At 42.6% G+C, this 16,587-nt stretch overlaps 1 protein-coding gene across 2 annotated transcripts in view; it reads left to right on the plus strand.

Annotated features, from left to right (window-relative positions):
• Positions 1–16,587, plus strand: part of LOC128764265 (calsyntenin-2-like) — a 263,773-nt gene that overhangs the window by 189,746 nt on the left and 57,440 nt on the right. For both annotated transcript variants that reach the window (XM_053873891.1, XM_053873892.1), the window contains exon 6: positions 15,638–15,823. In XM_053873891.1, the coding sequence (XP_053729866.1) occupies positions 15,638–15,823 (186 nt within the window). The remainder of the gene's footprint in view (positions 1–15,637; positions 15,824–16,587) is intronic.

Here is a 16,587-nt window from a genome sequence, read left to right on the forward strand (position 1 = left end):
CTTTCACATGTGCAGACTTTGACAATAGCTGCGATTGGGGCTTCTCACCATCAGCCCATTCATTCCCACTCGTGACTCCATGTTCGCAGGCTGCTGATAAACAGCAGCAAATTGGAACTCTGGCACCGACTGAACCCGGCCAACAGGTTGGCACCGACTCAACCTAACAATCTGTGTCGTTTCAAAACAAGTGGCTACAAATGTCAGCGCTTTTTGAACCGTTCAGGCTGCTCTGATGTGAGTTGAGCATTTTTAATAGCCGAGCCAGGGAAGAGCCAAATGAATTTATTTTTGCATCGCGAACATCAATAATTCAGTGGCTGTCTGGAATAAAAAAATGAAAAAATCAACTTCGGTACACTCTAGTTTAAATAATTTCTTTAGATGGCCAATTTTTAGCGGGGCATTAATAAGAGCACCAGAAGAGATGATTTTAGGACACATAATTAAAAAGTGAATCAAAACGAAGAAGTTACTTTTGTACTTAAAAATGCACATTCCGTATTCAAGATAGTTGAAATACAGAATGCAGAATGCTGTGATAACCCTTCTGTGCACTGGAAACTACTGGAAGTTAGCGATGCCAATTCTTTTTTGTTCCGCTCTGAGGCTCTAAGACTTCTTACTTCTGAACTTCATGGGAAACAAATTACACATGTATACATGGAATTGTTGAGTTCGAAGTGTCAAAATGAGTCCAGGAGGCAAGTGAGGTTCTTGAAAAAGTAGAATGGGTCACACCGCCTGTTGCTCAGCAACTTCAATGGCACTTGTCGCGGGAGTGTTTTCTCCCCCATAAGCAAATACTGACTTTTTATTCTAGGTTGTGCAGGCCAGCATAGCGTGTCATTGCATCCAAATAGAAGCCATCATTTTATGTCAGACGGAGTTATGTTTTGTACCTCACAAAAGGGAGTTTGCCCTTCACATTTCTGTAAATATTCAATTGTATCTTTTCATGGCACAAGAGTGAGGAAGTGCTTTGATATCACGTCAGGTGGTCACTGTACAGCCTGTATAACAGTGCAGATTCACATTTATGTCCACTTTAAACAACTCAACACTCAACCCTTGATGTCTTAACCGCTGGCATGAAAATCCCAGCCTTTTCAGGTAGTTAGCTTCTCACACTCTCTCATACTGGTCGCTGGAAGTTTAACATGCTTTAACATAGAGGTCTCTGAGGATCTGAGAAAAAGACTTGCTGCTCTACTGAAAGACGGACGAGAGTTCCACTCAGAACAGGCCTTGCCACAGGTTGTCTTTGGAAAATAGATGGATGAGTGCTGCCAGCATTGTTGCAGAGATTGAAGGGGTGGGGGCTCAGCCTGTAGGTGCTCAGACCATACGCTGCACACACATCATATTGAATCTTATGATGATGATGCACAGGGAAGCCCGCTAACTGGTCGCTAAAGACAAGTAAACTAGGCATGTGGAGCCAAGGGTCAAGCAAGTGAGGAGTGCAAAGACAAGTGCCAAGTGCATGGTAGTTGGAGCATCATGGTCTGGGGGTAGCCCCGCCTCTTTTCTGCCAACAACGATGCAACATTATTGATGTCTAGGGTATAATTTAGACACACAAAAAAACAATTTTCATGTTTGATCAGGATGGGCTGCTTTTCTATTTGGAGACCAAGTCAGCCAAGTTGGAGACCAAGTTGTTGGCCAAAACAACAGAGTACGAAGAGAGAGCATAAAATCACGTGAAGTATAAGAGACAGATAGACTTCTTTTTTGCTTAAGCATATGTGAAATCTAAGTTATTCATTCACCTTCCAACTTATATTCAGCACACATGCCAATAACCAATAATGGACTGAAGTGACTGGAGGATGTATAACCCCACCAAAGGGTTCATGAGTTCTGTTGTTTTCCTTCCTCCGAAAAACAACCAACAAACAATGGAGTATAAATGACCACTTCCAGTAAAGCTCCTCTTATTCTGGAAAGCCTCCTACTTACACCTAATTTGTTGGAACATGGTGAAAAAATTGCGACCTTTATTTGTTTTACAGTTTAATTGTGGTAGAACAATTTAGTGTTGGGGGGCATTTTCTTGGTGCGATATTTGGTCTCAGAGAGCACAAGCTTTCTTCCTGTGACTTTAGTAGGACCATTCTTCAGGGTAACTCGTCCAGTCCAGTCATGAAGAGAATCTGTTTTGTTTGTTTTCCTTTTTCAGTTCACCAGGGTGGAACCTATTTGTACCTTCTACTTGAGAATGTAGCAGTGGTAGGAGCGTTGATAATATATATAAGTGACAATGGGAGCTCAAGACTCATTGGTGAGCGTGCAGAAATGTATAGAGCAGCCTCCATCACTCTACGTCTAAAGACATGCCAGCAGAGCAGACAGACTTGGGACCGCGGAGGTCAGATGGGCGTGGCGGGACAAATGGCAGTTGTTTTATTGACACCTCACCATCCAATCATTCTGACATTATTACAGCTCAGCTCCACAGGTGACATGAGATTTTTGGGTCAGAGCATTTCATAAAATGGCTGCAGACATGGGGTGAAGAAGGGGATTTTAAACTTAATATAAGTGCTCTCCTTTCCTCCCTTAAAGTATAAATGTCAATACCAGTCTTTTATCAAGATTCAGACTGTAAATTAAATAAATAAATACGAGTCAGTAATCTGTTATAAAGATTGTAATGGATCTTGTTGTAGGTTTTACTTGAAGTTAAAAGCTGCTTCATGTAAGCAAATGAACAGTTATTAAATATATAATTATTATTATTATTATTATCATCATTCAAGGTTATCAATGTACCTCTTGAGCTGAATTCAATTCAAACTGAATAGTGGTTTCTAATCCCGGCCATTTGAATCGGCCTGGCGTAATTAAAAATAGCCAGATTTGTGTTGTTAGACTGTGTTGTCAATTTCTCAGGAAGTGGAATTGGTGATGATATTGCACTTTTGTTTCCCATTCACCCTGAACTCTGCTTTTCTTTGGTCTTATCCTTGTCTGATCACAGACCGGCTCCAGCTCTTTTTACTCTTCTGCTTTACTTAGCTTGTGTTCAATTATAAGTTCTGCCTTTTGCTTTTGCCCTTGTGTCCGTACTGAAGCAACTTTTCTTATCTTGTCATGTCTTTGCTCCGCACTGTTTCTTTCAACTTCACACCAGCCTCAAATGAAAGTGAGGCGAGCCACAAAAGTTACCTTAATTTTGGACCGTCATTATCTTAACAATGCAACAAGAAAAGTTCGCCTGATGGTAGCTGAGAAGATGAGAGTGTGAGGAGGCTGACAGCCAGAGTTTCATTCAATAGGATAGTGTGAGGAAGCACAATGTGAATTGAACTAAAATTGGGTGGCTGAACATGTGCCTTTGAGCAAAGCAGAGGAATTCAGCAATGCAACAGTCACATATTTCCAGAACATGCCGATCACTAGACCAATGTTTTCCAGTTTATCAACCTATACTTGGTGTCTGAAGTAGCTCAAACAAAACTAGCGCCTCAAGTTAGGCGCAACCTAAAATAAATATGTGACTAGATTAGAGTTTCACTTTGTCTTAAATTGCTGCTTCAAATTCTAGATATGTATTAAGTATGTTTTCCTAAGACGCCAAAGTGTGGATTGGTGTTAGCAATGAACCCCAATAGCATTTTCATGAGACTTACCATCTGTGGCAGCAGAGAGACTCGGTGTTCACGCGTCACCTCATTAGCTGCAGGTGCGACAATGACAATGGGTCGATGCTGGTGTAATGGGAAATAGATGGAGGAGGACAGGCTTCAGTGTTGTTTAGAGTCAGCAGGAGTGACGCCATGGCTACTGGGTGGGGCTTCGCTAGCGCCTGTGCAGCAGAGCATTTGACAGGGCTTCTTGTTTGTTTTCCACTTACTAAATAACAAAACATGAGTCATGTTGTACGGCACAGTTTATTTACAACACTAAATGGCAAGTACACATGATACAGCTTCCCCACACCCTTTCAAAAAAAATAAGACAGAAAGAAAAAGAAAAAAAAAGAAGTGGTGTGGGAGGTTCAAAGAGCTGGTTGATGAAACAAAAAAATGGGAAACTTAGTAGATCACAGCTCTATCTGGAAAAACTGGAAGTGTCATACTTGTGGACTATAAGTCACATTTTTGCTTGCCCTGTGACTTGTACTATACAATTCCACATGGTCGCACTTACCAACATGACCAAGGAGTAAACATGATGTGCCTCCGATTTTTTGGTGTCTCTAAAAATGGAAACGTCATATGACAAAATGACAGGAACAGCACAGCAGAACTAAAGCTCGCGTTTACCTATTGAGATGGACCGAGTGAAAGCGACTACAGTTGAGTGATATTTAAGAACGGCTAAGGATTAAAATATTTTTACAGTGATATTTTTACTTCTGCAATGCATATTTTGACGGGTCTGACTCTGGAGCAACTTATAGTCGTTTTATACGTTTTTTTATGATCCAGCAAGCACTCACAGGGTTTACAAATGGTTTAACAAGGTTTCTTTAAGAATGTGGTTTGTTTGTGTGTGATGTGTGAAATGGGAATGGCGGCTTGGTATTTTTGTATGAAGTCACCAGCACGTATTTAAAACTAGACAATGGTCTAATTCTAATTCCTTCCTTAAACCTCAAAAGTGCATCCTCCTGTGAAGTGCGAAGTGGTCTGTCCCGATTCTCAGGCAGCTAAGTTGAGGAGCAAGATTTGAGGAAAGTGTCTTCCTCAATTTTGACATTAGCTGGCACCTACTTCAGGATTTACTTCAGGATTTTTAGCCAAAATGTTAGTAGCAAAGACAGCGAGCTACAAAGTATTTTCTTTGTTAATGGAGCTAGAAGGTTACAAAAAACATGGTATGCCCTTAGTCCATTTTTTATTATTTACCCCATTGTTGCACAATATTTACTTTTATTTTACAGTCCTCTGTCGATATTCTTCTTCTTCTGAATTGACAGACCGAACGCTGCTTTTGCGCAATGCTGCCCCCACAGTCTGAGGACGTAAATGCATTTAAAAGGTGTCCCATTTCTAAGTGACACATAACCCTTAATATTTGGTTTTGAGGGTGAAGGTTGAGGGTTTGATTTGGATGATGTGGTATTCCACAGCAACTGTGAATTCAGCAGCCAGTGCCACATCCTTCTCAAGATTGTAGTACCTGCCTACTGGGTTGCTTATGCATCAAGTCCAGTCTGCAACTGGGAACTCTCACCAGTCAGCATCAACAGTTTTCACAGAGAGAAAAATGGAGTTATAGCTGCAATAGTCGCCACACAACTTGGTGGCACGGGCTGCGCAGAATTTACTGAGAAGAAGGGTTTCATGCATGAAGCGCAACACATTGAGGCTAGAGAAGGTATTCGAGAGCATACTAAATGTTCTAGCTTGTTTTAATTTTAATAAATCTAATTAAGCGGCTATGTTCAGCGTTCCATCTGAGAGGACAGCAGACTCAGTTACATGACACAAATTGGACTTTTTAAAACAGTTCCTCATGCAAATGAACAGCAGTTACATTTAATCACAAATGATCCTATTAGCAGCGTGGCACTAAATGGAACATGATGTGTCACCTTGACTCCTCCGCCTTCATGGAGTCGTGCAACCATGACTCTTGGATAATTATGAAATTCAGATGGCTCATTTTATTCTTGTGATTATGCTAATGGGTTGAATCACGCTTTATTTAAAGGTCTCGCACCCGATAAACTGTAATCACAATATCTCAGTAAGAATCTGTGAAAACAAAATGGATTTCTTTACGATGTTAAAGTATGCTGACTTCAGGACCAACAGTTTGGTTTTTTAAAGAGGGTTTAAGGCTTAAATAATTATCAGAAAGCCTTTTTCGTGGTCACAGCAGTTCCGTTTTTGTTGTGCTGATTAAGTCCAAACTTGCCTCTGTCTCTGTCACCACTGACAGGTCTCAATAACAGTGTCCGTGCAACATTCAGTTTAGAAGCTATGCGAAGAAATGTGCTCAAACTTCTGCTTCATATTGTTGTTTTCAATTTAAGGATGTAGAAAAAAAGTGCACTTGCCTCATGCAGGCAAGAGGGGCTGGTGCTTGAGCACCGTAAGGGGTCTGTTCTCATGCCTCGACTGGAGTCACTGTGTGGGTTGAAGTGGCACTGAGACAAGATTGCTATAAAGAACAGGGGAAAACAGGAGGTTAGTTCAGTTGCCTCACAGGAAGACAGAGCGCTTCAATGAAATGACAACAAGAAGAAGGGATGAAATCAGTTTGAAAACTCGGGGTTAGTGTTCCACAACAGCCAGACATGAGTGGCGCTAAATGCGTGTGGTCAGGATGGAGGTTTGTAGAAACAAGTGGTCCCTCAGGTGGTGGTGAGACAGGCACATGCCATACGATCTTGAGACAGCAGAAAGTTTTAAGCTTTCCTCTGAGACTGATGAGCACAGACAGGGTCGAGACTAATGGTTGGAGTGAGCGCGCAGGTCAGAGAGCATCGAATTGACAGTTTGGACATGTGCCAATGTACAGTGATTCCCACTGACTTGGGAACGATAGAGACTGTGTATCAAATGGGGTCAAAAAAGGTTCTTCACCTTTTTGATCTCTGGGCTAAAGACAGGTTAAGAATACAGAACACGGTCATAATACATAAGAGAAGCCCTGTTAGTGTTTCCATTCAGGAAAATCCAGTCAGGACGATGGACAGATGTTGCCAAGGCCACCAACTTCACGAACAAGCACTGCAGGAAACCCCTGTAATCATTTACTCGTCTAAAGAATTTCCAGAAATGAAAGAACCAAAAACATCTTTTTAATAATACATTTCACCCCCGCACACGCATTCTTTTACCTCATGAGCCTCTGGTCTTCTGTATCAGGACATATAATCTCAGTAAAAAGCAGATGAGTGAGAATGCTTTAAACAATGTAGTGCAGATGGCGGATGGAGGAGGACTGTATCAGTGTTTAAGAGGACCCGAAGAGCAGCACTGGATTGCTACTTTAACAGTATGTCTGTGTTTTAATGGAGCGCACTGTACGTGCGTGTAGGAGCAGGCACAATAAATGTGCAGACAGAATATGTCCATGCACACACTTCCTGCCATGTGAAACAGTATGAAAATCTAATGATGTATCTCACTCTGAAGCACCCTCATCGATCTTTTTCTCTGCTGTTTTACTTTCCCTCACATCCCAGATCTAAAATGTTTCAAGGATCCTGTGACCTTACACAAATCCACACCAGTGTTTTGCTGTTGTTATTCATTTGTTGTATATTCTAAAAGGCAGGAAGGAGGATTTTTTTCTCTCTCATAACTTAGATGTAACGTTCTAATGTGCCTAGCTCAGTGGTACCTGGAGAGGTGAGTCTGTCAATAACATGAGTCCTTTAAAATATACATAGTTCCTGTCTTGCACAAAAATTCCCCACTTTTGAATTACTGATGTTTTGCTCTCTTGTCTTAGCTTCAGCTCATCCAAAAACTGCTGGAGTGATCACTTTCCGGTTGTAACAGCTTAATTGGCCCTCTATCAAATATCCCCATTGAATATGAAACAGTCTGTCTGTGCAAAAGTGACTCCCATCCCACTTTCATGTGGAAACAAGCTTTTCAAGAGCCTCCATTTTCACTGTCATTTTTCTGCAGAAATTCCTTTTTAAATTTAAAACGGCCGCCATCAATAAACAAGCAGACGAACACAACACAGATGTACAGTGTAAGAGGGGTCAAGGTTGTTTTTTAAAAAGTATTGTAAGTATTTACTTCTCTATTGATGGGCTCATGACGCTTCATGAAACAGTGTTTTCATTTTCCGAGTTGGTACTGCTCTAAAATCTATAGGGTTGAACAGCCTTTTCAATGAAACCTCATATTATTTGTCAACCACGAGCACCACCTGCTGAGCTCTGAAAATGAGGACACTGTTTCGTAATGTCTCATTGGCCCATTACTACTGCTACTGCAAATGTCAAGAGCGTCCCCAGAGGCTTGGACCCACCCTTTGTCAACAGCTTCATCAGTCAAGGTCAAGGTCAAGTATATTTATATAGCACAACTCTGCAGCATGTTGCTGACAAAAGTGCTTTACAGGAACATAAAACAGTTTGAAATATTCACTACCGCAAGAGTAAAACACATATGATTTAAAAAAAAAAAACAGTATGAAATAAAAGTAAAAAGTAGTAAATAAATAGATAATAATAGAAAAAAAGATGCTCAGTTTGTATTTAAAGCCAGTGCAAAAAGGTACGTCTTCAACTTGGATTTAAAGTGCTCTAGTGTCTGGAGGGAAACAATACTAGAGTCGAGGATCAGCCTCAGAAAAGCACGGTCTCCTCGGGTCTTCAGCCTGTTGCTGCGGCAGTTCAGAAGATGCCCCGAAGACGACCTTGTGGGTCTGGTTGCTGGGTGAACATAGAGCAGTTCAGCCAAGTATGTGGGCGCCATTCCATGAAGACAATTAAAAACACACAATAAAATCTTGAACCGGATCCTTAAGTGAACAGGATGCCAGTGAGGCACTGAGGAGATATGATCACGCCACTTGGTCCCAGTCAAGAGTCAAGCAGCAGCATTTTTGACCAGCTGGAGCCGACAAGGTGACGTCTGATCAAGACCACAGCAAAGGGAGTTGCAGAAGTCCAAGTGGCAAGTGGCAAGACATTTCTCAAAGAGGGGCTGTAATAGGTGACCATTCCAATCTTGGATGTCCCAGTGTAGATCCTGGGGGAACACCAGTCTAGAGTGGCAGATTTTGAAGTATAACTTCTCATGTAGACAGAGAAGGACCTGTCTGACAGATATGATTGAAACCATTTTAGTACATCGCCTTTCAGCCCGACACACTTTTCCAAACATGACAATGGTCAAAGAATGTCAGATGACAAGTCTGTGACATGAACACTGTTAGACATAACTGTTGAAAATTCATGTTTTTTGTCGTTGTCTTTTAACCTCTGCAGTCACTCAGTCTTTGTTACGCTGAAGTGAAATGAAGTGTTCAGTGTAATTTCGCTGTCAAGCACTTGTTGTGAAGTTCATCAGGATCGATCCAACGCTCTGAAAATGAATTTGAAGAGACACTTTTTGGAGAAATCAATTTATTACATTGGACAGTTGACGTGCTCGGAGTCTAGTTTCAATTAACTTTGTTTTTGTCCTTAGTTTCGGTGTCAGAATCTTCGGCTTCGCCTCGTCACGAGGCACTGTCTCTCTGCCTCACACTCAAAAGAAACATGGCTGCACACTCCACACGCACTCTACAATGACAGTACACACGAATAAATCTGCATTTTAACAGCATTCTACAACTGTCTGTGACACATCTCAGCGCAGACTGAGGTGAAGGTGAAGTTGACATCTTTGTCAGTCGAGAACCGTGGTTTCGACATGCAATTATTACGAACAAAAATGATTTTGGTGAAAACAGTTGCAGAAACAAAGCACTATTTTCCACCTGCTATAAATGTGTTCAGTGGAATTGGGGAATATATTAAATGGACGTTTCGACTTGCTGGAACGGCCAATAATAAATGTTACAGGCATAACTGGGCGCCTGAATCCAAGTTGACATCCATCACAGACGACCCCTCTTAACCCCTGGACAGGAGGCTGTGAGCAGCTCCTTCAGCGTCAGACTGCCGCCTCCATGGTGCTTCACTGAATGCGACTGTAGGTCATCTGTCCGCGCCTCAGTTAATAATTACCTTAATAATAGCTCTAGTGCTTGCTGCCCACCTCTTGTGCAGACTGCTTTTCTTCATCCTGCTTTAGATACAGTCAATTTTTCCTAATAAGTTTTATGAGGAACGTCCATATGTATTTTGCTGAAGACATTTCTATCTATTTACTGTTTTTTTCCCGTCTACCTCTTTGTTTCCTCACCTTGTATGCGTACTGATCACAATGCTTTTTAGCTCTTCCTTCACTCAGAGTCGACCATTTTACAACCTGCTTCCCCTCCAGCCTCTGAGCTCACTGCTGGTAATAGGCATCAGCCGCTGCACTCCAAAGTGGACAAGACTGTAATTCAAAGGAGATCTGGAGTCCTTTTACCGATTCTAATCTGGGAGCTCTCTTGGTGGGAGGAAGGTCAGAACAAGCTCAATAAAAAATACAATGTATTTGCCTTGCTGATCTTGTGTCATTGGTCATTTGGAAAGGTTTTAGTGACTCCCAGGTTAAATTAGTCGCTCCATATCCATAGTGCAAGTTAATAACTGAACTCACGAGTATCAAGTTTAGAGTGGTATCTGACTGGTGCCAAGGCCCTATCCACATGGAGACGGTCGGTCTGTGGTAAATGGGTGTTTTGACTGGAGAAAGTTACCAGTCATGGTCACGGGAACCAGATGACAGAGGGTCTATTTAATAAAGCGCCTTTGTATATACTTTGTATAACCGACTTACGACCGGGATCGGTTCCAACCAACCGGTCGTAAGTCAGATTGGACGTTAGTCGAATGCCATTCAAAATGGCCGACACGAGGGTTATAGGTGCTACTGTAGTGGTACATCACTGTGTGAGAGTGAGATGCTGGAATACTGTGCTGCCGTTATTGTCCTACGCTTTGCTGCTCTGCTACGTGCTGCGGTGCCAGACATTGAATAAAAAAAAGCATCTGTTGCATCTGCTGGCCGTGGTCGTAAGTACGGGTGGACGTAAGTCGAGCAGGTCATAAGTCTATGCACAACTAGGGTCATCGATCATTTAACGCAAGTGTTACAGTCATATTTATGTCATTGTTGTACATGCATTTTTGCCTTCACAAACCCTCCCTGTACTGTTAAAAAACCCTTGGCTTTATTAACAACGCACAAGTGCCACAGTGCAGGAGCGTGATGAGAAGCCCATACGTAAAATAATACTTGGAATTTTAACACACATTTTGCAGCAACAACAATATTAATGCAGCAACTTTTTGAGACTCACGTGTTAAAGCAGATCGGCATACAGTAATGATGGTGAGGGTGTTGCTGTTTCCTCAGCCTCTTCTTCTGCAGCTTCCTCTGTTTCATTTTGCTTTGTTCTTACACAAGAACAGAACAGACGGTACGAGATGTTTTACTGTTTACTCAGTCTGGTTCTCCTTTTCCAACATCCGTCCTCAACCAAGCTTCAGGTGTCACACTAATAAGAGTTTCCCAGAAAACGGTGAACACAGAACAGTACTTGTGTTGTTGCTCTCTGAAGGTGTTACAGTGTTAACTAGTGTAACTTAATAGGCACGATGGGAAAGGCGCTCACATACTAACTGAGGAGAGTCAAGGCCAATACAAAATATATAGGCTCCCATATTAAACTCAGAAAACCCCCAGAAAGTGACCCGCATTATTGTGAGGGACGACTGTATTTGAAAATCATCGCCATCCTTCTTGTTGCTCACCTGGAAGTCCATGTCACTTCACAAGAATGTAGTGTAGAGTAGACCTCATTCAGCAACGGCTATTGAGCTTAGTGTAAATATTGACCAACCAGAGGATAACTTGGATCTAGCTGAAGTGTATACAAATGACTCTGGTACCAGTGTGGATAACCTCTTTCACCTCAGCCAGTCTCGATCATCACATTCCCTCTCTCTTCTCCACCTGTCCACATGAGTGAAATTCAGTGGAGCAGCAGACTCCCTTTGGAAGCCCTACTACTACTCGCTTCCAACCTCGCAGTTTCTTGCTGCAGCAAAAGACTACTCACCTCATGTCCTCTTTGAGTTCTTTTGGAGCCAGGCCAACACCACTGTCATGACTATTTTTCGACTCATTCAAGTGTACTTTAATGTGTATATACTACTGAGAGTCATCGTTCCATGGAGCAATGGTTGTGCATCAAAACAAAGGGTTTCTTTTTAAGCATTGTTTAAAAAAAAAACAAATACAAGTTAGAATAAGTATTCGGAGAATGATCTTGACTGCAGCAGAAAGCTGGCATAAATTCTGCGGGGCGACTGGGGGCGACCGTGTGTAACCGCAACTATTTAAATGCAGTTCTTAAGAAACTGTTATCTCAAGAGTGGGCATGTATTTGAGTACAATTCATCTACCCTTTTTTGAAATTTGCAAAGAACTCCCAGCATTATGAAGATATTTATCCACTGTGGAGCTTCCACTTCTCTGCTCATGTATTTTTGGGTTGTGTCTGCCTCACTTCCTCTTTCTTTTCTATGGCTTTTACAAAGAACGGAACCCCTGCGCTCGCTGTGCAAGACAGGCTCAGTGTTCTGCAGGCAAGCACTCAACTCAACAGAGACCAAATAGTTTCCGATTAAACCCACACTGCTTTTAAGACAGCCGGGCTTTGGTGCCGGGGTGTGTGATATCCTGTCAGAGAGAGTCGAGGCACATTCAAAAAGTCTGGTTTTACGGCTCTTTTGGTGCACAAGCTTGAATAACAGCAGCTCATGCTTTCAGATGTATGTGTATGTGTGTGTCTAGACCCCAGAGCCAGGAGCTCAGGCAACATCCTGGATGGGGTTTGTGGTGTCAGCAACGGCAGCATCCCACTGAGAATCTTAATTCTGACTAAATAATTCAGTAGCAGCTCAGCGGTGACCCAGAAAGGTTACAGGACAGTCAATTCATACATGACTCTTAAGTGTGCTGCACCGCATGCATGAGTGAGTTGAACTGTATTAGGAGGTTTCAGACTGGCTAGTTTTGGAACTGGTGATTTAGTGTCTGGCTGGATATATCAGGAATGACACAACCTACTAGTAGAGCTGTGCTAAAGCGATGTTGTCCTGATGGGCTGATGGGGCTTCTTGTCCTCATTTTGGGGGCATAGTTGGTGCTGTTGGTGTAAAAGTGATGTGACCTTTCATTGAAATGGTTGGTCATATCCCAAAAAAATTAAGGCAGAGAGTGCCACCTATTGGACTCCACAGCATCACTTACTTTACCGTCCAGTTTCCACAAGTAAAACAGCCTTCTGTGTTGTGGACAGGCATTTCAATAGAATCACATTTCCCCTTCCACTGCATTGCAAAACATGGCTGAGGTTAGCCAGGGGATAATGAACATAAATTCTCATTGTTACTTGATCTGACGTTATGTACCGTGCCATATGTGGCCATGCGCTTCAGCTCATCATGATATGAAGCGCAATATACCCCAAGTGACATGAAATGTATTTTAAGACAGTCTTTTTTTGCGTGATGTGCTGCTTACTGCTTCAGGGTATGCCACGCACATGCTGCTTAAATGAATGTAACAATTGGTTTTTAACACCTCGGTGAAGTCATACTAAGTGAAATGATGTTGCACAGCGGGAACTTGAAACTCATATGCATCAACAGTCAAACTTCAAAATTTAAGATTCAAAAGCCTTTACCATTTTCTGTTTTATTCCTCGCACACACTGCAAGGAATTCCAACTTACTTTAACGCAGCAGTGGTTACTTTCAGCGGCTGCAAGTGAGCCCAGTGCATAGTTTCAAACATCTTATTGAATTGTTCATTGTAGTTTTTTCTTGACACTTGACACCATGCCCTTAGTGTCCTCTTCTTCTGTCTCTTCCGGCTTCTCCCTTCAGGGGTGGCCACAGCGGATCATCTTCCTCTATCTCACCCTGTCCTCTGCTTCCTCTTCTCTCAAACCTACAAACCTCATGTCCTCCTTCACCACCTCCATAAATCTCCTCTTTGGCCTTCCTCTCCACCTTCTGCCTGGCAGTTCCAACCTCAACATCTTCCTACCAATGTACTGGCTCTCTCTCCTCTGTACATGTCCAAACCATCTCAGTCTAGCCTCTCTGACTTTGTCTCTGATCTACTGCTTCCTGATCCTATCCAAGACGACAGTCAGTATGCTACTGTATATTCCCTCATCTAATAGTGTTTTAGTAACAAAATTACAGTTAAAGTTCAATTTCAGGCCTCTTTTTTCTTTTGGCTTTGATGAACCCACTCAATATTTGTATGAATATATTTTGGACCAACACTGTGCGCTTGTTATATTAAAAGGCATTTATTTTGTTCAGGTTCCATTTTCCCACCTGCTTCAACACAAACACTATCGCCTGTGTCACCGAAGGACGTCGTGCCTGAAAACGACTTTGGTGTTTTTTGGTGTGAAACAACATCTGCTATTGTTGGGTGTGTGTTGGTGTGTGTTTTCCGGATGGCTGGGATCTGTATATCTCATTTCATACTTGCCTTCCTACCAGCGAGCAGGTTGCTCATTATATTTGATGGCTGTGCGCAACAGTCCCTCAGTTTACATTCATCATCAACTTCTCCATCAGTAGGGTCACGGCGAATGAGGTCCATTTCTCATTATTTGTTTCCCAAAGTTCTCTCTTGTATGCTACAACCAGAATCCAAATTCAGCAACCTTGCATTAGCATCCTGTGGCTCATATTACAAACGTGGGGGCGAATGTTGTCGGAGAATGGATACTGATCTGGCAGCTGTTTGGTTTTTAAGTCTGGTCAAGGTTCAGGACCTTTGTTAGACCAGAACAAAGTCTGAACCTGCTACTGGTTTGCTATTCAATGTGAAACAGTGACAAATTGGAAGGCTCCTTAAAGTAATATATGTGAATGTATCAAGTTTTCACCTGTTGCTGCCAGCCAACTGCTGAGAAAGTTACTTTTGTAACTCCTGATTCTGGTGACATCCAGCAGTTACATCCTCACTAAAATAAGTTTGTCACATGGTAACATAGTTGGAAGAGCGTCATTGTTCGAGACAAAGACAATAAACCACTGTGGAAACCAAAAAAATGAACACACAAATTATAGTGTAAGCAAAATCCTATTACGAAACATTTATTCTATTGCAGTTGGAATGTTTTATTATTATTGTAAAATTTGACCGAATAGAACATATGATCATGAAACAGCTTGGGGGGAGTGACTGCTTCATCCATATTTACAAACATTTTAGAGCTACAGTCAAACATAGCTTCGCTAATGTGCGACCAAATTCTACTCTTCATGTTGTGCGCTCTGTGTCACTGCTTTCACCTGTTGTCCGATTGAGCTCATTCCAAATAAATGGATGAAATGGTATTGCGTAAGAAATCCCAGCGTGTGTGGAAGTTGTTTGTGCTCTCCGGGTGCCTGTCTAGTTTCAAGTACTACAGCGTAGTACCTCGTGAAGTAATTGAACTCATCACTGAACTCTTAAATAGATGCATGGTTTTTCTCATGACTTCAAGATGATCTGGAATTGGGTCATCTATGAATTATTCACAAGATAGCAGTATATATATACAAGTGTGATGGAACACTGCGTTCTCTGATTCCACATTGGTTGACATGGATTTAATTGATGAATAATGTAATGGGTACATATGCATCCAGAGTCCCCTCTCTGCTTGCAGTGAGCAAGACACGCTGTACTGAGCCCAAAGATAAAGATAAGGCAACAGTGAAAACAAGTGCAACACGTAGTATCACCTGGAGCTGGGCGGACAGCACCTGGAATTCCTAGTCGACAGAACAGGCTCTGACAATGTAATGATTCATTCTGTTAATAGAGGCGTTGCACTCCAAACAGTGAGGCACCACGTACGCTGCACATTTTGACAGAAAATCCAGTGACACGGTGCCACATTTATCACAGCAAGTAAAAAACATATCATCAGCAAAATGACACGCCTGTGAAATATCTTTTTTTTTTCTACCCGAGAAAGTTGTTTATTTTGTCCTCTGCATTTCCTGACATTTTGCCTTGTTTCCTAGGGTGGAACAAAACAGTGGACTATGAACCTGGCACAGGCAGCAAGCAGCTTTTTCCCAAAATGCACCTGGAGACCTGTGGGGGACCATTGTCCTCTGTGAGGACGATGGTGGAGCTACAGACCAGCCACATCGGCAAAGGCTGCGACCGTGAGACCTACTCGGAGAAATCCCTGCAGAAACTCTGTGGTGAGATATTCTCAACATTGTTCTACAGTCAAAAGAAAGACCGGCAGGAGTCACTGACACCGATCTGTTCAATGATTTTAGCCAGTATTGATCGAAACGAAAGTGCTCATAAAAAGGACTGCAAATGAGCTCTTTTCTGTCATGTACTTGCAACTGTTTGAGGCATCTCTGGAAGGACACGCAAGCATGCTGACCTTTGAGCGCCGGAGCAGTGACAAACTGGAAGTTACTGCATTGAATATAAAATCAGTGAAAGCCTGTGTGGAATCCAGGCTCGAACTCACAGGGTCAGACAAGGCCTCAGGTGCCTTCCGCTCATTTTAAACCAGACATCAGAGAGCTCCGAGCCCCCGCTTCCTCCTTATCTCTCCTCGTGTCCCTGGTAAACCCTTTTGCACTGAAGAAGGCAGAGAACGAGAACTTTAAGCAGTGTCACTAATGATGTGACTGAACAACGCATTAGCTGCCCCCCGATGCCGTCGCGTTCTCCTCCACACTGAATGATGAGCAGGGGAGCCACGGTGTCAGCGCCCGGAGCGCCAACAAAACAGCCAAGGATGCCCGTCGTCCACCCCCTCCCTGTCCACATTGCACCACCAGCAGGGGGGCCGGAGTCATCTGCTTTGACTAACGGCCTTCGCGAGCCCCATTCCGGCTCATCGGGATTCATACCGACTCTCCCCCCGCCCCGTCTCCCTTGGCTCCCGGTCCATGCATGGTTTACCACTAAAGAGTCCTTTTCAGGCACCTCATAATGGTTATCT

The sequence above is a fragment of the Synchiropus splendidus genome, chromosome 8 (genome assembly GCF_027744825.2).
Source record: "Synchiropus splendidus isolate RoL2022-P1 chromosome 8, RoL_Sspl_1.0, whole genome shotgun sequence".
Taxonomy (NCBI): domain Eukaryota; kingdom Metazoa; phylum Chordata; class Actinopteri; order Syngnathiformes; family Callionymidae; genus Synchiropus; species Synchiropus splendidus.